Raw genomic sequence first — 26,818 nt, forward strand, 5'->3', positions numbered from 1 at the left:
GTCCCTCAACCTTACATTTCCGGATGCCCCACGGGTATTCTATTGGATTTAGATCAGGTGACATGCTTGGCCACTCCAACACATTGACCTTCGACTTCTTCAGACAGGCAATTGTCTGCTTGGAATGATGCTTCGGATTGTTATCGTGCTGAAATACAGCTCTACCAAGTTTTCGCAGGGAGGGTAACATCTTCTCCTTCAGGATGTCACAGTACATCGTAGAATCCATGTTTCCCTCGATGAACTTGAGCTCTCCAGTACCGGCAGCACTCATGCATCCCCAAACCATGACACCACCACCACCATGCTTGGCAGTGGGGATAACGCACGTGTCTTGGAACTGTTCCCCAGGTCGCCGCCAGACACGCTGCATTCCATCAGATCCAAACAAATTGATCTTCGTTTCATCAGACCATAGGACATGTTGCCAGTAGTCCAGGGGCTTGGATTGATGCATTTCAGCAAACTGCGAGCTTTCTTGTGGCTCTGCTTCAGCTTTGCGCACTAACAGACTGGCCAGAAGCTGCAGAAATCTCTTCAGCAATGTTGGCGGCACTTTGTCGTCTGTCTTGGAGGACTAGATTCTGAACTTGGCGAACAGTACGTGCAGTCATCTTTGCTGGTCTGCCCTGGCGAGCGCAACTCATTGTTGTATGCTTCTTGGAGAACCTCTGGATGACCTTGGCCACGGTGTTGGGGCTTACTTTCAAAGAAACACTGATCTTCTTGTATCCTTGGCCATCTTTATGAAGGGCAACGATTCGATCTTTGACATCTTTCGAGAGCTCTTTACCATTAGGAGCCATGCTGCTTTCTCAATGGTGATTGGTACAGTATTTCCTATACAATTATTTCTTCAGCAAGCAGATAGACAATTACTGCATTGAGTACACTTCTTCATTTTTAACATACCAGGGAGGTTGCAGCTCTATGGACATTGTGTGTGTTGTTTGGTGCATATTTGTACCTTTAACACTCTTTGACTTAAATATGCAGAAAATGATGAAAATGGAAGCTGTTTTACCATGCTTGACTTACTTCTTGTGCAGACAATAGGAGGGGTGTACTCACTTTTGTTGCCTCCTCTTTCAGAAATATTCATAATATGCCACATTGTTTTTATGGAATGGCAGTTTTGTGCCTGCATACATATTGTTGCGAATTTGCAAGCTTACTGCACACAACAGCCAGGTCCTATAGATCAGTTATATCGGTAAGTATGTGTTTATAGGTAGGGTCCCGTCCTATGTTTAATGGGTGATTAAGTGTACGTGCACTGCGAAATTATTTTATAGTTAGGATTTCTTCAACACCAACAACTACAGCTACGACTACGACATCGACTACAAAAACGCCACCTTCCCGCACTCGACCGGTCACCATTACACACGTGTTTTTGGCTGAGGACGTGGGCGGAGCCTTCGTCGCCTCGGGTCGAAGCATATATATACATATACATATATACATATATACATATATATATATATATATATATATATATATATATATATATATATATATATACATATATATATATACATATATATATATACATATATATATATATATATATATATATATATATACATATACATATATACATATATACATATTGGGTAGTCGAAAAAAAAATGAGATTTTTTTGTTAGGGTTAGGATCAGAATTTCTGTCGATATGTTTGTCTGTCTGTATGTATGTATGTCTGTTCGGTCCAGTGCTCTGTTAATACAATGGCAATTTCGATGAAACTTGGTTGGTAGGTTAATACCATGACATAGTTGTGTGCAAATGAGAACCGTTGCTGTGGACACCACCGTTGCCGAGCAACGGGACTTTGAAAGTTTTGAAAAATCAAAAAATTAATTTTTTCGAAAATCAAAATTCGGGCCATGAGCTACTGTGAGGAGTACATTCAGCCATATTGTCAAACATTTCCAGCCGGATCCTATGAAAACTGTCAGAGAAGATAGTCTTTGAATGAACCCTGGTCAAAAACAATAAAAGAACGAAGTTCGTTATATCTCAGAGACTATGAGTCACATATACATGAAACTGGTATGGTAGGGTCATGGTATGTCCTAGTTATGTGTGAGAAAGAACCGTCGCTATGGACCCCTCCATTGCCTAGCAACGGCCGAAAAACCTCTAAATGTGGGGGTATTTTAACGAAAAAAAACAATCTGCAGCATTAACCCTGGAAGCTAGAATCATGATTTTTCTTGTGCGTAATCCTCAGGTCATTCCACATCGAACGGGCCCATCGCGTCAGGTTCTATTGGGTAGTCGACTACCCATGTCCGCATACCGGCTTGTCCGAGTTATGTGTGAGAAAGAACCGTTGCTATGGACGCTTTTGTTGGCTAGTAACGGCTAAAAATATATATATATATATATATATATATATGGGAGAACAAGTATTTAATACACTGCCGATTTTGCAGGTTTTTCCCACTTACAAAGCACGTAGAGGTCTGTAATTTTTATCATAGGTACGCTTCAACTGTGAAAGACGGAATCTAAAACAAAAATCTTGAAAATCACATTGTATGATATTGAAATAATTAATTTGCATTTTATTGCATGAAATAAGTATTTGATACATCAGAAAAACAGAACTTAATATTTGGTACAGAAACCTTTGTTTGCAATTACAGAGATCAGACGTTTCCTGTAGTGTCGCTCGGTTGCATCAGATCCGGAAAAGTGATCCGATCCGATAGAGTGATCCGGTTCGGGCAAGGCGTACCGAGGGCGTGGTTCCCCGGTAATTAAACCACGTGGTTAATTAGGTAACCCGATTCCATAGACGGGAGGACCCTCGGTCACGCGGTTGAGTTATTGGTGTCCACAGTCGGTTAAGCGACCCGCCGCGTCACGGAATTATCCATGAGCGACGGCCTACAATTCCGGGGAGTCAGGTGGGAATCGACGTAGCTTCCCCCACCTCGTGGTCTTCTCACCCGACCCCGCAACAATATATATATATATATATATATATATATATATATATATATATGTGAGTATACACACACACACACACACACGATTAAGGCTTGTTCTAAAAGCTAGGACACATAAGATCAGAAAACAACATAACAAAGAGAACAGCATTTGAAAAGGGAAATGCCAACAGCAGAGTGGAGGGAGAAAGTAGACAGAGACAGACGAACAAGGGATGTAGGTAACGATGAGGGTTAGGAGAGAATGCAATGGGTGGACAAGATGGCTGCATAAGCAAAATTTTTGGAGGGGGTTAATGGGTGTAGAAAAGATCATGGTTTTGGATTGGGGAGTGATTGAGATGATGGTGAACCGCTATCTTGAAGACAAGGAGCGAAGAAAGAGAATGAAGAGTGTGTGGAGGGTGGTTCCACAGGTGGGATGGAAGAAGACAAAGAGATAGATCACTGACCTATTGGTGATGGTGATTTGATAGGCCCATAGACTCAGCTTCATACTTAAATATATTTTATCCCTATTCTTACTCCCTTTCTGCTGTCTGGCATCCAACTACTTGCTGAAAGGTTGCAGTAATATTACTGTGACATAAAACATTTAAATTATGTTTTCAGTGCAACAGTTGCATATTATTAATTTATTTAGTTATTTTAGCATTTGCAGTTGCAGTTGCAGTAGTAATGTAAAAAATCAAAACTAAAGAAGAAAAAAAAAAAAAGGTTAACAGCATAAACCATTAAAATACTTACCAAGACTCCATCGCTATTTCCCTGTTTGATCTAATCAGCCGAGGTTGACTCTCAAGACTTTGCTCCAATGTCATTTTGCTGCTGAAGGCCTCACCTTGAACCATCTCTCCATCAGTTTCAATGTAACTTGTTCGAAGCCAAGAATGCTGAACTCTTTGGCAAAATACCTTTAGTGCTTCATATGTCGCAGCCAGAAGGAACAGGAATGCAACGGAGAGGAGCATTTCTGAAGGGCATGACACGTGTTATGGTTTGAGGGTTTAATGTTTACAAACTAGGTCATGAATTTTCAAACATTTTATTGCAAAGTGATATGACCAAGGAGCTGATACTCTCGTTCCCCAACCTTTTGGGTGGTATGAGGAATATATCTGTGTAATATAAAAGCTAAATATAATAAAAATGACCGTTTTTACAGCCATTTTTCCCTGCTGTGCAGGGGTTAGGCTTTTTTTTCTTGAGGCAATGTTTTATGGCCGGATGCCCTTCCTGACGCCAACCCTGGTCGCCTCTTACGACACACAGGGATATGGTATACCTATTCTAACCGGGGCATACACCGGGACCAGTACACTGGTACTCATTTCGCCGACCTCAGATGGATGACAGGCTGAGTCAACCCCCTGGTGTTAATTCAGCAGCCAACGGGGCTTGAACTCAGGACCCTGGGATCCCAAGCCACCACCCTAACCACTAAGCCAACACCAGGCTTAATATAAAAGCTAAATATTGAACGGTTTTTGAAATGTCACATCCACAAGCCAAGTTACCAAGATAGTTCAGCCAATCACAGTTGTGATCTAATCAGGTTGAGATAATGTCATGAGGAATAGATATCTGCAACATGAAAGCTAAATGTTCCAGTTTTTGAAATATCATGTCCACAAAAAGTACAGAGACGGATGATCAGTCGATCGAATGGTCACACGGAGCTCATTTTAATGTTTCCTGTCTCAGACCTTGTCGGAGGGGTGGGGACCAAAACGTTTTCTCAATTGTCTTCTTACAACACAGTGGGAGAGGAAAGGAAGCATGGACATAGAATGATGGGCGAGATAGCTGAACCTTGGAAATTGAGAGTCTTGAGCACAGAAACCAAAATACATTCAAAGAATGATGTAGCTGTAGTAAAATAAAGTAAGCAAACCTTGATGGACACTGTCTATGCATGGAGAGAAGGTCATCAGATTGAGCCGTTGTGACACACTGCTCAAAATGTGACGTAGGACCCCCATTGTCTTTCTTTCGAATAGAATAATTGTTTCTCAATCACACCTGCCAAAGTTTCATAATATTATCGCATGAACAGCAGCCTCTGGAAATAACGCAACTATGCCTGACGGCTACTTCCACACACTGGATCCTGTAGACCAAAGTCAATTAAACTAAAGCTTTTCCTCACAGGCTGTCAAGTGGCTGCAGCAGGCCTATTCCCACACCATTTATCAAATAAAACTAATACGCTCTAACTCTCCAAGGAGCTTAAATTAATCTGATTGTTCACACAACAAAATGAAAATGGTGGAAGCACAAAATATACATTTATTTATTTATTTTTCACAGACACTATACATAACCACAACAATTTATATTATAAAACTACAAAGAATGAACCAATCTCCCCCTTAGGTGCCACACACACACAACCAGTCTCATGACCTAGACAGTGTCTGAAAGGATATGGTAGCATCATGTGGGCCTGCAGGCTGCAACTTAACTAGAGCATGCCACACAGCAAGTGAGAGAAGACTGCCACAGGTGATCGTTGTGAGTGGGAGAGGATCTGCAGCTGGAGAACCCATGGTTAGTGGATCGAACCTCATCAAGGAAGCGCATCCCGGAGAGAAATGACCATTTCCATCCACTTCTTCCCTCTTTCCTCTGGTATTGCCACCACAGAGCAAGTTTTTCATTTATTAATCCCCTTGGTCACTTATTATCGTATTATCAGATTACATCTGTGACTTGCTCTAGGTACCATGTAAACCTGTCCTAACCTGTTTCATGGTCGGGTTGTCAGAGACGAAACAGTCTCCCTCACCAAGTTTCCTGGTGAGGAGGGTGTATGATTATGGACACCCAGCAGAATTAAAAACAAAACCTGTCAAAGGGCAGAGGAGCTCCTTGTGAACCAACGGCTATCCACATCTGGTGCCCAACTGTGTCCGCGGACGTCATCCTGCAGTTGGGTTACTTTCTTTTGTAGGAGGTTGGTGGCAGAATTTGCACTCCGCCCACCGTAAAACCCTCCATTCTGCAAAACGTACCACAAAGAAATCTGAAGACCCACTACGTGGGAGTACCTACTGTGCAGCTGCCCTCTCCAGGGCAGCTCACCAGATGACAGGAATGGGACAAAGCCTTCGGGACCCCCACTCTTCGACGAAAGGAGGAAAACCATGGGGTAACCTTCCGAGGACAGATTGCAGTAGTGTGTGTAGGGGTGGTGCTGAGGTTTCGTCCACCAGACGGCGATCTCCATGGGATAACCTGAGGCGGTCCCTTCGGGTGGGTGCCTGGAATATGCTATCCTGAAGAGAGGATGATCACCTGTCTCTTTTATCATCTGAGCTCAAGGGTTTGGACATCGGGATTGCTGCACTCTCTGAGGTTCGCAGTCCGGATTGTGGTGAGATCATGGTGGGTGGTTATACCTACTATTGGTCTGGTGGCTCTGATGGTTTCCATGCCCAAGGAGTTGCTGCAGCTGTGTCCAATAAGCTGACTCCAATGATAATTGAGGTAACACCGGTCAATGAGTGAATTATGGGATGAAGGATTTGTCACTCCTTGGGTGTCATTTCCCTGGTCTCTGGATCTGCTCCAACTGAGGTGAGTGATCTCACCTTGAAGGACGCATTCTATGCCACGCTCAAGGCTGTGGTTGATCAGTGCCCCAGGCGAGATACAATTCTTGTCTTGGGGGATTTAAATGGAATTGATAGGGATTGTTATGGAGACATGGGTTGGTCCCCATGGGTGTGGAACTGTGAACCAGAATAGCACAAAGTTCCTTGATTTTGCAAGAAGTCACAGACTTAGGGAGGCTGGTTCATGGTTTCAGCACCTAAAGGCTCATCGCTGGACTTGGTATTTCAACGCTGGGAGTGTGGCAAAGGAGATTGACCATGAGCTCGTTTGCTGGTCGCTGGAGGATGATCCAGAACTGCAGGGTCTATCGAAGTGCTCAGTTCCTCAATACCGACCACAGGTTTGTTGGAGCAACTGAAGTTGTTTTTTTTGTGTATGTGTGTGTGTGTGTGTACATTGTCGACGCTCGTATGAGAGCTAACACACAATGCACAACAAGGGGGGCGGGAGACAAGAGTGGTGGGAGAGGGTAGGACAAAACAGTGGGGAACAGAGACATTAGGAGATCTGTGGAAGGGAGAGGGATGGGGCGGGAAACACGGGGTATACAAGATGGACACTATAGGGACTTTCAAGAAGGAAAGCAGGGAATTTGAAGGAGGTGGGTTTGGGGTGGATTAACGGGGGTAGAAAAGATTGAGGTTTTGGATGGGGTAAGATAAGAGGTCGTGGTGAACAGCTGTTTTGAAGGCATGGAGGGAAGAATGGGATTGAAGAGAGTGTGCGAGTTTATTCCAAAGGTGTGAAAAAAGCTGAGCGTAACTGCCCAGCGACGTACCGGCTCGAAAAACAGAATGTTGGTGAATAACATCCCGGCTAGGCTTGGATACGAACCATACTGGACCAATGAAGGAAAAGACGAAAACAAGCTGCAAATATTTATATGCAAGCATTTATTTAAAATCAAGCGAGGAAAGGTGTGTGACAGTGATTGGGGTTTATTATTATGTACAGCAGGGATAGCAAGGAATTTGTGGGGTGCAGAAAAAGGCAAGCAATTTTACAAAGCAGACACTGAGAAGACTTATACTGCTAGAACTTCTACAATCTTAACTTATGCCACGACAGGCGCCATCACACACACACACACACACACACACACACACACACACACACACACACACACACACACACACACACACACACACACACACACACACACACACACACACACACGCACGATTAGATTGCCAGAAAGAAAGACAGCAGATGAGGATGAACAGCCTCGCAATACTTGGCGTTGTTGGCTGACCAAACACTTCGGGGGAGGTAGGGGGGGGGAGAAATACTGGTGTCTAAGGTGTGGGAATGGGAGGTGTGATGTAGTGCAATATGGGGGTGCGGTGTCGTTCCAGAGGAAAATGCGATAGCGAGTCAGTTACGAATGAAAGTCCCATATTGTCTCGCAGCTGTTTCCACGTTTTGATTGTGCTTTCGGACTCAGGTGCTATTACAACCATGTTGTTGAGCACTTGCTTTGCTTATGGAACCAGAAACAGCACTCCCTGGCCAGACGGGATTTGCTTTCCAGAAACAACGCATAAGCCCGATCTCGTCATGTTTTGCAGAATATAAATACCAAACTTTGTCAACAACTTTCGGCCACTTCCATTTTTCAAACAAACCTATTGTCGAACGTATTTTTTGGTGAAGATCCACGCGTTCCCAAAGCTTTCATGACACCTGAGTGATTATATAATGCGCAAAAAACTGCCTCAAGGGTTCCAGCAAATGCCCTGTTCCAATATCATTTTGAACGCCCCTTGTATCTCTATTTTACAGCCTCAGCCTTTCCATTTTAAGCATACATTTGTCTTACTAATGATGGCATCAAGACAGAAACACATCCCAGACTTGAGCTTTAAAATCTTGCCTTGAACACTGGCCCTTTGGGATTATTATTAATTATTTAGAAACATTGATTTATTTACTTATTTATCTCTTCTCCCACAACAATTCCCTCACCTCCACCAATCCCAAATCTCACCCTCTTAATCTGATTGCCTGGGTCTTGTGGTCCATTGCAGGCATATTGTTCCAAACTCCCCATGGAAAGACATTTAACCATCATGTGCGCTGTGAAGGAGGGGGTCAGAGGTGCCCTAAGCCAGTGCCTCGGGGACGCAGTCTTTTCAGTCAGTCGTTGGAGTGGTTTCCAGTCATGGTCACATTGATGGACTCATGCTCAACACCAGACAGGTATGTCACAACTGCTGGGCAGATTGCAGCTGCTGGCCCCATGTGCGATGTACTTCGTTGTTCCTCGATTATGACCACTGTGGCTGAAAAGTTAAACTGAGAGGTTGGCCTTTGTCCTTTATGACAAACTTTAGGTTGGTTGTGCTATTGCATTTTCCACTCTGTGAATAAGGATTCTGTCAACTACACTGTTCTATGATGTAATGAGGTTTGAGGAAGAGAGAGAAATGAAGTTGAGGAAGGCAGGACATCTGGGGTGTTTTGGGGGTAGTGGGGGCTCAGTAACTCTCTTTACCTCAAAATTAAATTTCCACAACTCTTCTGACTCATGAAAGTGTGAAGTAAAAAAATATGCTGACCGTGTGAATACGAGGCCCCACCACACTGTCGAGATCCAAGAGCTATTGACAATGTGGCAAAAGGTGTCAACAACCACAATGCAATAGGACAGCTCAGACAGTGTTTCACAATTCTCAGATTTTATCCAAAAGTACGCCATGTCAAAGAAACAAGTCATTTGGGACACTACATGCTTCACGTGGAACGGCATGTTCCACATCGTCACACAAAAACATAGCTGAAATCAAGAGTTCAAATCGCAAATGCTGTGTTGATTTTTCCATTGTCTGTTGCCCTTGTGACCACTGTAAAAGTGTACTATTCTCTCTTCCCATTGTCCTGCATATGCTACATGTATATGCTACTCCTTGGACTACTTAAAAACAAACTGGATGTGAAGAGCTAGAACATGCAAGCCCATTATTGCTGTACCTGCACAAGATGTGACATGCCATCGCTTGAATAGCAGGTTGGCTTGACAACTGAAATGAAAGAAAACCTGAGGAAGGGAGGAGCAGAAATATAACCAGAGAGTTGGTGTCAAAGCCACCCAATGCTCACCTGTTTATACATTTATCGTTTTTAAAAGACTAGTCTAATAATTTTTTTTATTATAAAGCATTGTAGTGAAGTCTGATCCAAATAATTTTAAAGCAACATATGTATTTGTATATTGTAATCAGTAAAAAATAGTGTAGTAGATAAAAACATGAGAAAGGAAATAACTTGCACCAAAAACTTTAAGATTTTCACGTTCACGCTGACGCTCACGCCGGGGGTATCGCAATAGCTCTCTGTTCTTCGAATAGGTGAGCTAAAAATTAACACATTGGAGATATGGGAAATAGAAGAACTTTTCATGCAATTAAAACATTTGTAACAAGAAAAAGAGCAACCAGAGATTGCAGACACTCACCAGGACTTTTGTGTGGTGCTTGTGAAGTTTTGAGTGGTGTATTTTGTGTCGTGGTTTCTGCACTGATGTGGTACATGAACATTGGGAAATACCCCTGGGCAATCACCAGGTAGTGGCTGGATAAGAAAACCAGGGAAACACTGGTAGGTGTGGATAACCCACAAAATATTTAATGGAGAAGAAAGTAAATACCTATAGATTTTGTTTCTTTTAATGCTGTGAACAAACTTTGGTACATCACGAGTGAAGAAGGTTGTGGTTAACTTTCATCGAGATTGGGCGAGTGCTTTCGGAGAACAAAGCGAATACATATTTGGGGGGAGGGGGAGGGGAGGGGGGCAACCCCTCCCCCACCCACCGTAAACCACCTTCGACCCTGATTTTTTTTAATGCTGTGAACAAACTTTAGTACATCACAGGTGGTGAAGGTTATGGTCAAGTTTCATTGGAATTGTTTGTAGTTTTGGACAAGAAAACAAATACCCATTTTGGGGGACAACCACCACCCCATAGACCCCCTTAAACTCCCAATTTTTTTTTAATGGTGTGAACAAACTTTGGTACATCACGGGTGTTGAAGGTTGTGGTCAAGTTTCATCGAAATTGCATGTGTAGTTTCAGACAAGAAAGCAAATATATATTTTGGGAGGGCAACCCCCCCCCCTCCCCCTGTACACTCCCATTTTCTTTTGCCATGAACAAACTTTGGAACATACCCAGTGATGAAGGTTGTGCTCAAGTTTCATCAAAATTGTTTGTGTAGTTTCAGAGAAGAAGTTGCAAATGTTGGTGGACAGATGGACTGATGATGTGCAATCCCATAAGCTCCCCAGAACTACCTTCCAGGCGAGCTAATAATAGACATTAGGTGAGCTACTTACCTGCTGGCAGTGATGACCAGGTGCCAAGACGTCTCGCTTTGATGCAACCCCGCTTTGATTGGACACTTGACCCTGACCCATGACATTTATTATTATTATTCAATTGAATTTAGAATTGGATAAAAATCAATTCAATTCAAATCAAAAGGAAGACCAAATCAGTCCAGTCCTGCATTGAAGTCATCAGAAGGAACCCGAACAAGCAAAAAGTAAAGATGAAGTCATCAGGGGAATCTGGATAGGATTCCTATTTCAGCTGCTACTCCGCTACCCTCAAACCTACCCAGGCACAACCAAGTGAGTCTTATTAAAAAAAAACAGAATAAATAAATTTAAAAAAGAACCTATATCAAAAAAAAAAAAAATCTGGCTGCCAGACCATGTGTCCAATCAAGTTGAAATTTAAAACATGCATTCCCCATCACTACGAGATCATAAATGTGAAGTTTCACATTAATTGATTAAGCAGTTCCAATGAAAACATGATTTAATATTTTCTTCAATCCAATATGGCTACCAAACCATGTGACCTATCAATTACTCCTGAACAAACTTGTACACCCATGGCTTGGGGAACATTTGCGTGAAGTTTCCCCTCGATTTGGTCAGCCGTTCTGGAGAAGATTTTTTATTGGCTTTAGGGTAAATCCTATATGGCTGCCAAACCATGTGACTGACCAATGACATCATATGTGTAAAACTTTTGTTCCTCATGGACAGGTGGTCATATGTGTAAAGTCTGTTCATAGTCATACACAAGTCATACATGTTGCCTTGATCTGTTCAGCCACTTCAGAGTAGAAGATTTTTGAAGGTTATTTTTTAACAATATGACTGCCTAATCACGTGACTGATGACATCATAAAATATTTTTCTGTGTACAATTTTATCCATAGATGACCCTCAAAAATGTTCATACTGATCGGATGTGGCATTCTACATATGCATTGATGACGTCACAACAAGGGCACTCATGACGTCATAAAAAAAACACATTCCCCATGAGGAGTACTTGCCATGTGCCAAGTTTCAATTTTCTCCTTAGTGTGATTTCAGTGATAGAGGTGCAAAGTTTTTCCATTTTTCCAACATGGCTGCCACACCACATGAACTATGACATCAGAATTATCATTAAAACATTTGACACGAGTCGTCACACCAATGGTGAAAATTGTCTGAATCCGATTAACATTTGCGGAGAAAAACACGAAAGTTTTGTGTGGACAAACACAGACAGACAGACAGACAGACAGACACAAGCACAATCCCTCTCCTTCGGCGAGGGTAAAAAATTCCATAATCCAGATACAGATCTTCATCAAGATCTAATCAATTCGTCCTTGGCACAATCCCAACATGTCCACCAATATTTGTCTGAATCCATCCATAACTTTCTGAGATATCCTGCTCAAAGACAGACAAACAGACAAACAGGAGTGAAAACAATCGAGATGGAAAATAAGGAAACCTCCATCCACCTTCACTGGAGGAGGTAATAACAATAGTACATCATTTCTGCAAAAGCGTAAACTAGTGCAATGGTTGTAGTGTCTTCAACAACCAAACGGGTGCCCCAGCAGAAAAGGATCGGAGAGATAACATCGTCCACCACGTTAATTTGGTGCAAATCGGCATCTCAGAACGCAATGACCGCGGCGGAATTGCAGACAAGATGGCCGAGTGAAGAGTGTCGATGTTCCACATTTGAGGCACAAAAGCATGGAACACAATTTGCCCGCTGTGTGGGTAAATTCACCAATCTTCCAAAAACGATTAGTCCTGCCGCCAATGACCACACATGTTTGCATCAAACTGGATTTGTTGCAAAAAAAAAACAAATGGGAAGAAGGGATGAAAAAAAAAACTGTTGCATAGTAGCCAAATTCACTGAATAATTTGCGGTATATTCCGATTCACACCCCACCCCCCCACCCCCGATACCACGATGGCTTACAAAGATTGTACACTGCTGCTTCCCAATTGTATATCCAGATGATGCACGACGCCATCACAGGGTGCCTAAGGGAGCACTCAGTTTTCTTTCTTGCTACTTGGCAAAAAAAGAATTGACGTGTGTGTGTGTGTGTGTGTGTGTGTGTGTGTGTGTGTGTGTGTGTGTGTGTGTGTGTGTGTGTGTGTGTGTGTGTGTGTGTGTGTGTGTGTGTGTGTGTGTGTGTGTGTGTGTGTGTGTGTGTGTATGTGTCTGCAACGCGAGGCTCCACAGCACAAACCAGCAAACTGATTTCGATGAAACTTGGCGACAAAGGTGCCATATGGGCTGGGAGTGTGCGCGTTTGAGTTTCGTTGCTAAGCAACCACCCGTTGCTATGCAGCGGCCGAAAACCGTGTTTTAAGAACCCAAACGTGATCGTCGGTGATTTGCGACGTCACATGAATGACCGGTGGCGAATCGACCACCGAGAAACCGTGACTCAACAAGGTTTAGGATCACGTGGTTTGTTTCTCTTGGAACGTCTCGTCGTCAACAATGTCTGGTCCTTCGGCACACTGAACCTTACAGTGGCGGATGGTGCACGCCGATCAGATATCTCTCGGGCGAAGACCACACACGGCAAACACCCCGCGGGATCCACGAGCAGCTCGAATGGAGGAAACGTGCTCGGTCTGGGGGGTTCGTCCTCAGACCGCGGGTCCGTGGTCCGTCCAGGAGGTTCTCCCTCAGACGGGTCCATGGTCGGTTCACCCGAGGATGAAGATTCCGGACCCGGTACGTGACGTGACGTTCACTCCTTCCCGACATGCTGTGCTTCCTCTGATGCTCGTTTTAATGGATTGTTTGTGTTTTGAAAGGGAAGATCGAGTCAGAGTTCATCGATCATTCGTTCCCTCCGTACGAAGGTTTGAACCACAAACTCATTGAGATTCGCTAGATATCCGTTATTGTGTGTGTGTGTGTGTGTGTGTGTGTGTGTGTGTGTGTGTGTGTGTGTGTGTGTGTGTGTGTGTGTGTGTGTGTGTGTGTGTGTGTGTGTGTGTGTGTGCAACGTGAGGCTCCACAGCACAAGCCAGCAAACCGATTTCGATGAAACTTGGCGAAAGGTGCCATATGGGCTGGGAGTGTGCGCGTTTGAGTTTCGTTGCTAAGTAACCACCCGTTGCTATGCAGCGGCCGAAAAACCGCGTTTTAAGAACCCAAACGGTAACTGACGTAGCGCGGCTTCGATGATAGTTAGAGCGACCGGACCAACTCCTGCCTATTCCTTGCATCCCCATCTAGTTTCATCATATTTTAGTTTGATGATTCAATGAATTTTGATAACGTGATCTGAACATCAACTGCATCTCCAATTCAACTCCTCTTGGGGCAATATTGGGATTCGCTAGATATCCCTTATAAATTAATATCATCAAGGCGAAACGGTTAGACGTAAACGAAAGCGTCTTGGCATGTTGATAGAACATGATTGGTAGAACATTTTTTGTCATTTACACTTTCCTCCATCTCCACTCTGAGGAGTACCAGTTGGCAAAATACACAATAGGAAAAATCTTGCCAGGCAGAGGAACAATTGTATGTGAACCAATGCGTCTTGGCAATGAATCTTTGTTGGTGGATCGGTCAGAATGAAAAGCATCGTATCCAGCGCTTCGATCCGAGCGGATCCCTCGTCACCTACCGGCTTGTTTGTGTGTTTGTTTGTTTGTCCGGATGACATCTCAGCCATCCTTTGAGAAAGCTGAAATTTGGGGACAAAAGTGAAGATGTGCTTTGGCATAAACGTTATTTTTTGAATCTACTGATTAATCAATTAATTATCATCAATTTATGTATTACATTTCTCATCCTGGCAATATCTCAGGCATATTTTGAGCAAGGAAGCTGATATTTAGAAATCACAGTTACCAAGCGATTTGGCTATAAATGGCATTTTTGATTTATTTATCAAGCAATTAATTGATTAATTATTCATTTTTCGATTAGTTACTCAATTTTCAAAAAGTTAGATTCAGATTAAACAGTGGTGGTTGAGGTCTGCTATTCGGCAATTGATTGTGAAAATAATTATTTTATGATCATTATTTATTTTAATTCTGCAATTAATCAATTAATCGATCAATAAATGTACACTGCTCCCTCCCAAATCCGACTCCATGTGCTGCAAGGCGGCTTCTCCGGGCACCAAAGGTGCCCTCGTGATGTCGCGCACTGGGGGATTGTTATTTGTTTATTTATATGGCATGGTGGCGGTGCACTTTGAATGTGCCGTTACTCATTCACTCCGGGACAGTTGACTCGGAGGGGGACAGATGAGACAAAAAATACATGTGCTGCGCAAGTCCTTCTCTCGCACGTGGTCCAGATACCCACAACCCCTCTCAGCTTATTCCTTGAGATTGCTCGCTCGAGCCCGGACCGCTTCAGGAACAATGTGTCTCTTCCAGTGCCCGGGGGTATCAGCGTTCACTCTTGGTGTAATGATTACTCTGTGGGCAGCTCTATCTTCCATGCCATTCCGGCCCTGAGGGCACCACCCACTGTTGGTGGTGCCCTCAGCACTCCTGCTGAGGGAAGGCAATGGCAAAAAACCCAGCATAACCCTTGCCCAGGAAGCTGCTTCAGCAGTACCGAAGCTCTGTGAGGAGTATGATACAGGAGAGAGACAGAGACAGAGACAGGACAACATGTATGATGGAATAAATTGCTTGAGCTTTCCCCATTTGCCCTTGCATGATAAAGATGAATTGTAGATATTGAGGGGGCATGCATACAGAGGGGTGGGGCACAACCAGAGTGGATGGGGGGAGGGAAGTGGGGGGAATCCAGAGGAGGGGCAGGGGAGCGCACGTCCAGAGGGGACGAAGCGGCGCGCCCAAAGAACAGGGGGGGCACGCCCAAACAGCGGGGGGGGGCACAGAGCGGAGGGGGAACACACCCACAGAGTGGTGGGCGGTACGTCCACAGAGCGAGGGTGGCGCGTGTCCACAGTGCAGGGGGGACGAGTGTCCACAGAGCGGGGGGCACGTGGCCAGAGTGGGGGGGCACGCACAGTAATATATATATATATACAGGGTAGCCCAAAAGTTACTTTACCCCTGATAAATTTCTCACACTTCCCTCTGTCCCTTCCCCTCTGCCCTCACCCCCTCGCCCGCTATGGTATGCGGAAACACTCACTCAGAAGAATGATGGAGCACATACAGATACGACAAATTAATCATTGTAAGTACTGTACAATAAAACCTGTATCTTAAAAAGAGTAACTTTTATTAGTAAAGTAAAGGGGCATATTAGTAAAGGGGTAAAGTGACTTTCAGGCCACTATATATATATATATATATATATATATACATTGTATATGTTTAATTGTCACACCTCAAGAGAAACTTCCCGTTCTGAGTAACCAAAACAAGTCGCAAAAAACAATCGTTAAACCATAACAAAGGCGAACGAAGCAAAGAACTGCTCGGTCTCAAGCACCAAACGGTTACGTGGTTAAAACGTGCCCTGTGTACCTGCATTTTGGAAGAGCAAAGGACTTGACGACGAATCGAGATGTAAAATAAGAAAACCCGATGACTTTAAAAGGCGGGTGTTGATCCCGACTCACGTGACACGATGTGACCAATAAGGGAGGAGCCAGCGATGGCAAACTGATGGTCACGCAGAAGTCTTCCAACTGAAAACGTTTCTTGTTGTTATTATTATTATTATTATTATCATTATTATTATTATTAAAAGTGCATAAAGAGTAAAACTCTTGGAATGAAAAAATTTAGAGGATTTCAATTTGTCTTTCATTCGCACATTCACGTCCTTGGTTCCGTGATTTTCCGAACGTGTCCTGAATGGCCATGGCAATGTTGTTCGCGACAGTGTCTTCAATGAAACGTGTGACGAGTTTGATTTTTTTTATTTGGGAATTATTAGAACGGGATACAAAGGGATGTACAGTATTTTATTGCTACACGACTTTTGGTCACACAGGCGGGGTCATCCCCCCCCCCCAAAAGTTTTGATCACTTCCAAAAAACAAAAAATCACTTCAAAGAAAGAATATTTGGGGGAATAATTGTTTCCATGTGTCAAATATTATCAGAATAATAAGTACGAAGCGAGGCCACGCTTGCTTTTTCTGAGCACTCATCGATGTGATTAATGAAAATGTGTTTGTTTTTTAATAACGAATAACACACCTGTACACACCTGTACCCAAACACCACACAAAACAAGTCCAGGCGTTGCTTTTTCTTGCTATTATTGTCACCTGGTTCGAGCTGGCTGCCATTGGCTCAGGTGTACAAAAGCAGAGAGCACTTGTGCTGGTGGCAAATGTGCCATCCTTGACCTACTTTTTCGGATTGTGACCTAATTCACAAAAGACACGTTTTTGATCCTAACTTGAAAAAATTTCCTCCAATTTTCATGATGTTGAGTTTTATGGATAGACTGTAGATGGGGACACATCATCATAATTTAAACTCTATCCATAAATGTTGACGGTCAAGGCCTATGATGGCCCAAAAAATATGGCCATCATTGGATCAGAGGCTAAGGGGAAGTTGTGGACAATCATTTTGTGATCGCAGATATCTCATTAGGACATGTAGTTTCAGTGGAGGCTGCTCCATTAGCCCAGATAAGGATGCATACACAAAAACATAGCCTACACCACAAATTTTGCATAATGTTCATCGATTGTTTGGTTTTGTAGGATATTATCAGAAGTTTATCATAGGCTGAAAAACCAGTTCAACCACCATAAAATTGTACATTGGATTGTCAAGGAGCTTTCAAAGCAGCTGAGAAATAGTTCAATGTCAGTGCCAAATTATGCCCACACAGACTTTTCCCAGTCATTTGTTTTATAGTTTGATACAGCAGTCACAGTCTGGCCTAGTTGTGACCTGTCGATTGAAGGTGTGTCCCATTAGCAAGTGGCTTTCTATTGCTTTCCAAGCCAGTTGATTTGTATCAACTGCTTTGTAAGCTGCTCACCAACCCACTCGGTAAATGGAGCAAGCGATCAAGGGAGGTGCTTCATTATGTTAATAAATAAGGCTGCCATAGTTGAATTCAAAATGATACTTCAACCAATGAAATGCTCAGAGGCATTCCCTGATATGTATATACATAATGTTATTGAAATGTGCATTTCATACTTTTATTGTTAGTTCTACCTTTCATCCAAATTCAAAACATACAAACATGCAACACCCCTCTCCACCCCTCACCAAATGCACAGTGGTAGTTCCATAGACAAACTTGGCAGGGGGGCTCTTCTTTCTGACTCCCCATTTCTCTTTCTTCCTTCCACTCTTCCTCATACTCTGTAGCCATGACTAACACAATAAATTTGTTTGCGGAAGTTGTCACAGGAGGATCAAGTAAAACTGAAAATAATAACATGGCCAACATTTGCTCAAATACCACGATAGTCTTGTTTACATGGAGACTGCCCCACCCCCAGCTTCGCCCCAGCCCGAGCCCCACACCCTCCCAGATTCTCCCTGCCCCACTTCCTCTCCTTGCTCATTTCCACATTCCTGCATCTCCCAGCAGCTCCTCATCCCCTGTCCCTAACTGTGTGGACCTCAATCATCAGAGGCCTCCACTCCAACCTGACAGATCTCTCAATTCAGGCCACTGCCACTATTAAAACCGGCCATCATCTGTTTATCAGAATCCTTCCTCCCACAGGACGTCCTTCACTCCGCCGTGTCTCTCCCTGACTATTTTTTTTTCCGGTTTGATCGACCTCAACCCCATCCTGGTGGTGGAGTTGAATTGTACATTAAGAACTCCATTTCTCACTCTGTGTGTTCTGTTCTTACACCTGCCAAACCCAAGGGGTACCTCTGGCTATGACTTCCCCTCCACATCCACCTCATGCTTGGCTATGTTGTGCCATCCTCCAAAAAGTGATGTCTCCATCTCCATCTCTCTCAGATGACATGGACCAACTTTTAACCACTCACCTCAACTCTCATCATGACAATTGGCTGGGTGTTGATACCTCTCTCATCTGCCATGGAATTTCAGCGAAAGACTTTTGTGACTCCATGCAACTTACTCAATCTGTAAACTTTCCCACCTGGATTTCTGTCAATGGCAACTTCTCCCCCTTTTGGTTTGGATATGTCACCAACTCCCCTGCCCACCCTGATGCCCAATGGTTCATCTGATCACGTGCTTGTGAAGGTAAACATCTGTCTCGCCATTCTCAGAGAACAGCCTCAAAGCCAGCGAGTCTGGAAGTTCACTCAGCAAACTGACAGTTACTGCAAGTAGCCATTGCACTTCAGGACTGGTCTCCTATATCCACTGCCCCTGATATTAACTCAGCCTGGGAATTCTTCCACAAGCACCCACTCTCCCTAATGCACAGACTCATCCTATCTCATTTCCAGTTATCATACTTATCTTGCCACCCATGGTATGCAGCACTGAATCATGTGTGAAGCAGTTGCCTTGAAACAAATTGCATTCTCCTCCTGAAAGGCAAATCTGACTAAAGGCAACCTCAGATCATTCTGTAAAGCCTTGTAAACAAGATAGCTCCAGCGAACTATACCACTGAGGTTGTTTGCATTGATCAAATACTCCCGAAGAGTACTTGACTGAATCAGGAATTGATTTTTTAATAATTTTTTCGTTGCCCGATTTGAACGAAACTTGATACTGCATACCACAGGTGAACGGTGAGTAAGGTGGCCCTAAACTTTTTGCGCTATCCTGTACCCTTTTGACTGTATTTCGGGAACATACATACATATAAGATGAGAGTTTTAGTAATATATAGATGTGTACTGGTGCAAGGAAGATCTGAAATAAATTGAAAATGTTAAGTATTTGAAGAAAAATGCAGATATCTCTGCAACATCTTCGTTTACTTAATATTGGAAAGTGTCCACTCTTCCCTAAAATACTCTCAAAAAAACAAGCACCTTTAACAATGACTGCCTATTTTAGCATGGTAGATACATCATTCACGATGTTGATAATTTTCTAATTAGCATTTGCATACATAAAGGTCAACAAAACCCAAGGTCAAAGGTCGAAACTAGGTTTGAATAGTAAACTTGTGCAGTTTTGCGAAATATGACTGCAACGTGGAAAGGCAGGTAAACAACCTTTTTAGGAGAGGCTGTGAGATTTGTCACAATTGAAAGCCATATTCCAAGTGTTTGACCAGCCTGTGATTTTGTCAAGGTCTGAAAAGAGGGAAGAGGCTGCAGCTTGCTTGTCTGAAGGATGGGGGATGTCATGGCAGAAGGTGGTGTCACCAGGAAAGAGATAAAGGGGATTTTCCAGAGTCAGAGAGATCATGTTTCCAGAGAGTAACCTGGTGTTGGCTTAGCAGTTAGGGTGGTGGCTTGGGATTTAAGGGTCCTGAGTTCAAGCCCTCTTGGCTGCTGAATTAACACCAGGGGATTGACTCAGCCTGTCATCCTTCTGAGGTCGCAAAATGAGTCCCTGTGTGGCAGCCTAAAGGCTGCACACGACGAGAACGGGTATTGATGGATTTTAAAATCTGATATTGGTGTGGTGCAGGCATGATGGGCCGAATGGCCTCTTCTTGTGCATAATTTCCTTGTAATCTTTATAATCATTTATGAAGATCTGGAATAGGACTGGGCCCAGAGCAAAGCTTTTGCGGCACTCCAGCCTTGACACTGAGAGGAAATGAAAGGATTCCATTGAGAGCCACAGGTTGGCTATGAGTGTAGAGGAAGTCAGGAAGCCACACGGGGTGTTGGCCTTGGATGCGATAAACAGAGAGTTTGGAGAGCAAGACGGGATGCCAGACTATCTCGAGAGCTCACCATATATCTCGAGAGACCGTCCTGATCTCATGTCAAATTGAGGGCCTCCATTCATTGTTGGGAGAGTAGAAGCAGCATGTCCAAGGTAGAGTGACCTAGTCTGAATCCAAATTGATAATAATCTGAGATGAGATCATTGGAGAGACTTGAGTGGGAAACGTTCTCCGGCTGACCCCACAAGAAAGTGTGAACAATTGGAGAACTACTTCTCGTAGTCTTAGGATATATTAGTGTACTTTATTATCAGTTACAATACCATGAGTTGACAATGGACATATGGAATTTGTATGCGAGAGCTTAGATTCCTGAGATCCTCGATGTTGAAAACACTGATCTGAATTTATGGATGATTTTCCCCGCCGCCAAGTGCATAAGGCTGCCAAGGTTGGTTCATTTGCTAGGGGGCGCCACTCTGACGCAGAATACTCGAAATGCTCACTTTTCCAGAAAGCTGGCACTCATTTTGTAATCTTGGAAGGATGACAAGCTGAGTCAACCCACCTGGTGTTATTTTGGCACGGCCGGGGCTTGAACCCAGGACATTAAGCCAACCACCTTAACTGGTAAGCTATCAACAAGCGAAAGAGTGATCTTACAATTGATATATCATGGAATTTGAATCTGAAATCCCCGATTCATGAGCGAGTGTTTATATGGAAATGTCCAACATCAATAGATTATCACACGTTTGTTACACAATATATAACAATCATGTTCGCAGTTTATGCTTTGGAAGCCATTTACATAATATGTAAGTAAGATGGCAGAACTTTACCTCCTACACTCATCCCCTCCTATTTCCTGCGCTTTCCTTCCCTCCTTTCCTCAGCACTCCTCCCAACCTCATCCCCCTTTTCTTCCACATATCCCCCCCCCTCATTTTTTCCCAACTCTACTCCAGAAAACCCTACCCATAATATATAGATTGCAGCTTTCCACGACTTTCAGTTTTAGCCACCAGTGACATCATTATACCCATTAATAACGTCCAGAGAAAATCTAGTTAATAACAGTGGATCAAAAAAGTTTCACCAATTTTCGAATTGCTTTCTTAACTTTTAAGTGGATGAGCAAACTCCCTCCATATTCGTTTCAAGGAATTATAAAACACAAGATCGAAACAATCAAAATCAAGCACTAGTACCATTTCATCAGCAAAGCCTGCCCTGTATGAAATCCAAGGGAAGAAGTTATGTTGAAGATTCTCATTGCTGCAGAATTCGATTGGAGGCCTTGGCCCATGTTCTAAAAATAATATACATACATCATAAGTCTATCATCAATTAATCCCAATCCATTAAGAATGGCGTTTTTATTTTGGAATTTAGGTCACAGCTCCATGGTCAAACTCCATACATTGCGTCTGTCCATTGCCTACTCATGTAGGCAATGGACAGACACACAATTCATGTTAAAGTAGAGTGATGTCTTACAATTTTGTTGTACTGTATGTGATGGATGTACAATTTCCTCCATGAGCCTGGGATCACTGCAGAAAAGAACCTGGATTATGTCTTAGAAGATTTAATCCACATTTTCAATGCGATCCTCAAAAGCCTGAACTGCAAGGCCACAATTGAAGTGTGACTGCAATGAAGTCTTTAAAAAAAAAAAAAAAACATCCATCTTGAGCTGTTTTACTGTCATTAATCAGCATGCAAAATTACCACTGAAAGAGTCATTTTCTTCTTTTGTATGCAACACAAGACGGTGGGTTAGATTCAATGACCAGGGACATGGTGGTGCTGTTGATGCAACGCCAACTCCTAGTTATGGCAGGAATTTGTAATTTGTTCATGGTGCCGGCGATAACTCCGAGAATCTTAGTGAAGGACACCATAGGATCTTTTTCGTCCAGCAACGAATGCCAGCAGATGGGATTCCCGTTTAACATCCAGCATCCATATGTTTAACAAAACAGCATCGTTTAACACAACATCAAGATGGGATGCCTGGACGGCACACATATTTATGAATCACCCTGCCTGTGAAACACCGGGATGACAGTCTATAGTTGGTTCGAGCTTTGAACCCAGGCTAGACAGATTAGAGGTGAGTGTGCATCTCTCTAAGCCATCCTGCCAGCCAAGATAGAGTAAATGAAGTACATGTTTGAATTGTTGGTCATGAACTTGCAGGCACTTTTAGATTTTACTTAACTCATCAAGACAAGTCCCACTCTCTCAACTTTTGTTAATTTTGCCGCCATCACTTTTCTGCAAAGAAAGGTGTAATTAATTTTATGAAATATAAATATTTAAAATATTATATCAGGCAAAATTAATTGCAGTATTGTAGTTCAACTGCCCAAATCCTATGTGGCGCCTGACTTTTCCGTCACCCTGAACATAAGGATTCTGGGTCAGAAAGACCTCCGACTCATTGGCATAATGGTGAGACCATCAGCTCTGAGTCTGGGAGGTCAGTGGTTTTAATCCTGGCTGAGTCATACCAAAGACTTGAAAAATGGTATGCGCTGCTTCCTTGCTTGATTCTCAGCATTTAAAGGATATACCATGGATAAAACCCCCTTAATTGCCATGCTGAATGCAGAGAGTAAAGCAACGTCACAAAAATGTGGCGTATGCTGGTACCCAGAGTACTCTAAGATCAGTGGCTGTATTTGTCATCCATCCGAGGTTGGTGAAATGAGTACCATTGTACTGGTAATAGAGGACACTGCATCAGCGGGACAACCACACCCCAGCAAATGAGGCAACCAGCAGCCACAAGTTGCACATGATAGCTAGCTGTATTTGTCTGTACAGTGTTGTCTGTAAAGTGTTGTCCCATATATTTATCTACATCTATGTGCATGATTTGCGTATATGTGTTCCAGCTCCTCTACGCACCTTAGAGCATGTGAAACAAAAATAAACAATGATCGGATTGATTTACGTTTGAGTTACATTAAATACATTTATAAAAATATTATTGTTTCAACTTTCTCTTTTTATGACAATGCAAACACTTTTGTCTCACAGTTTTATCCAAATAGTCTGACAGGATGGTAGAGCACTTGTCTTTGAGCTATCTAGTTTGGGTTCGATTCCTGACCCCTTTTGGAGTGAAAGATGGCCGTTCACCTTTGACATCTGAACAACCTCGGAACATGAATTTGTTTATTGTGTAGGATTTGCTTCCGAAGCAACAACCACACTCTGAGATAGCAAGCAGTGAGAAGGGATATTCAAGAAGGCTAGAATACTTGCTACCTGCAGTTTTAGGCAGGAAGTTATTTTCTCCAGGGTGCTGACGGTAACTCAACGACTCTTCAATAAAGACACCGTGGGATCCTTTATATCCAAAAACTACTCGTGCAGGTAGATGGGTGCTCGGACTTGATGTAATTCTGTTGGTTGGTGCAGACCAGAGATGAATATATCGCCTTCTTCTACTTCTTTCACATGCAGCCAATGATTGGGGGTAGCATAATTTGTTGGGGACAGAGTCGTGCCACTGGTGCAGTGCTCCCTGTTGGATAGAGCAGGAATTTGGAATTGCTCCAGGATGCTGGCGATAGTTCACATACGCTGGGCTGAGATTCGAACCCAGGCTAGACAACTCAAAGGCAAACTCCGACGAGAAACTGTCATATTGGTGCTTCACAGGAAGGGTGTTGCAATCACGGAGTTTCAAAGTTTGAATCCACACTATTTCATCACCTCTCACCAACATAATTGTAATGACGTGGGATGCATAAAGCTGGAAGCAGTGAAATTCCATGATAAAAGCCATGCACTATCGACTGTATATTTGAGCAAACAAATAATTATTTGCAACGCAACAGTACCATGAATTTGTGCTATCTGAGAGCCTCCTTTGAAACTGCAAAGTAGCATTTGGGTTTGGTATATGTATGTTGTTGTTCATCTTTCGGCTGCTCCCGTTAGGGGTCGCCACAGCGGATCATCCGTTATGATCCGCATACTGATTTGGCACAGGTTTTACGCCGGATGCCCTTCCTGACGCAACCCTGGTCGCCTCTTACGACACAGGGATCAGGATTTGGGTTTCGCCATGATTCCGGGCTGCTCTCCACCCTGCCCAGTGCAGAGCCCCGTCCTCAAGCGATCCTCCAACCCAATCCTCCGAGTAGCCGGATTACAGGCGCACGCCACTACGCCCGATGGTTTGGTATATGTATATATATATATATATATATATATATATATATATATATATATATATATATATATATATATATATATATATATATATATATATATATATATATATTAACAAAGATGGAACTGTCAGCTATTATCCATCAAATCATAATCATTGATTTAGTATTCGTCTTTGAATTGATGTTTAAAAGACGTTAGTGATACCAATGTTGACGAAGATTTGTGGAACATCTTGCATTCGTCTCTGCGGGAGGGAATACATATATCATTGCATCCTGACTGTTGAACCATTCAGCAAAGGTAGGGAGAGGTAGGGTACAGGCTTAATTTTGCAAACCAGCAGATGCAATGCATGTTCAGCAGCATCCGGCACTCTCCACATAAATAAATAATGCTCGTAATGCCATAAAAGTTTTGCAGATAGCAAACAAAAAATGGCCTGAAGTAACAAAAACATCATTAGTTCCACGTGCATTGATTGCATCAAGGATATGGAGAAATGGAATGGCAGTCATTATGTGTTTGTGAACAACTCAGTGGCTCCTGCCTGAATTTTACCGTTTTTCTTTATGTTGAGCTATTCAAACCCGCCTAAACACATTTCATGCATGTGCTGAATTGGTGTTATTTGCAGCAGGTATAAAAGGTGTTCCAAAAAGACCTGGACAACTTGGGTTGTTAATATATTGAGTACCACAAATGATACAATGATACCCTTTGGTTTATACGATACAGAAACTCATGTAGTTTTCTCGATTTTCAGGTCTGGTGGTGCAATGTAAAAAAAAAAATGTCCATTCCACAAGAGAAACCGCAGTATTTTGAATGGTTCATCGAGATGAGACCCAACACGCAAGTTCAGCGTAATTGCCATATAAGGTATGGAAGGAATCGGCCATTTTTCGGACGAGGATCAGAGAGTGGAACAAGAGCTTTAAGGAGACTGGAAGTTGTTAGAAACAGAAAAGTACCAGTCAAACAAGCACAAGTGCAGCAGACATTGAACGAGTGTGAATCATTTCAACAAAGTCCGATAAAATCAATTTGACGTGCATCCAGTGAACTGGACTACCAACCACCACTGTACACAGGATTGTGAATACACGACTGAAGCTTTATAACTATAAAGTGCAGATTCTGCAAGAACTCAAACCAAATGATCAACCCAAACACACGGCGTTTGCATTGGAAATGCTGTCGCAGAGAAGATGATGAAGATTACCTGAAAAGGGTCATGTTCACAGATGAAGCTTGCTTTCATGTATCGAGGAAGGTCAACCAGCACAATGTGTAGATATGGGGCTCTGAAAACCCCCACGTGGTCATTGAACACAGATGCGATAGTCCAAAGGTGAATGTGTGGTGTTTCCTTCTCCATGACCTCTTGGTCGGTCCCTTTTTCTTTGTGGAGGATACAGTGACCTCACCAATTTACAATAACATGTTGTAAGGATTCCCCTTCCCACAGATTGAAGACCTGCAAGCCGAGATCATTTTTCAACCGGACGGCGCTTCCCCTCATTGGGCCTTAGTCGCTCGAGCTGTTCTGAATGAAAAACGTCCAGGTCGCAGGATTAGCCAAGATGGACCAATTGCTTGGCCCCCACGATCACCAGACATTATCACCAGACATAATGCCCCTTCATTTTTTTTCTGTGGGGGTTTGTCAAAGATGTTGGCTACAACACCAAAGTGGCAAACCTGCAGGACCTTCGTTCTCGGTTCACACAGGTGGATGCAATCATGCTGAACCAAACGTGGTAAGAACTCGTGCACCGCCTTACTGTCTGCATGACAAACGGTGCTCAGATTGAAGTGTATTGATGGATGTGCACAAAACTTTTTGAGTTTCTGTATCATTTCTGGTTCTAAATCATAATATAATGGGCGTAAGCCTGGAACTTCTAACAAACTTTTCTCCGAACATGTTCTGTTCATACTTCCGAAATCTTCACATTATGTGTTCCATGTATTTACGCAGGTGATAGC

General features: G+C 43.0%; 1 protein-coding gene across 4 annotated transcripts in view; it reads right to left on the bottom strand.

Moving 5' to 3' along the window:
* Positions 1-16,498, bottom strand: part of SLC31A2 (solute carrier family 31 member 2) — a 196,703-nt gene extending 180,205 nt beyond the window's left edge. For 3 of the 4 annotated variants that reach the window (XM_085846463.1, XM_085846462.1, XM_085846461.1), the window contains exons 1-3: positions 16,389-16,498; positions 9,549-9,615; positions 3,708-3,933 (exon numbers count right to left, since the gene is read on the bottom strand). In XM_085846463.1, the coding sequence (XP_085702589.1) occupies positions 3,708-3,933; positions 9,549-9,615; positions 16,389-16,394 (299 nt within the window). In that variant the 5' untranslated portion in view covers positions 16,395-16,498. Of the gene's footprint in view, positions 1-3,707; positions 3,934-9,548; positions 9,616-16,388 lie in introns of those variants that run through there. The other variant, XM_085846460.1, reaches the window with a different exon arrangement.
* Positions 16,499-26,818: the final 10,320 nt, after the last annotated feature.

This window comes from Eptatretus burgeri, chromosome 11 (genome assembly GCF_056783735.1).
Source record: "Eptatretus burgeri isolate ZD-2024b chromosome 11, Ebu_testis_v1, whole genome shotgun sequence".
NCBI lineage: Eukaryota > Metazoa > Chordata > Myxini > Myxiniformes > Myxinidae > Eptatretus > Eptatretus burgeri.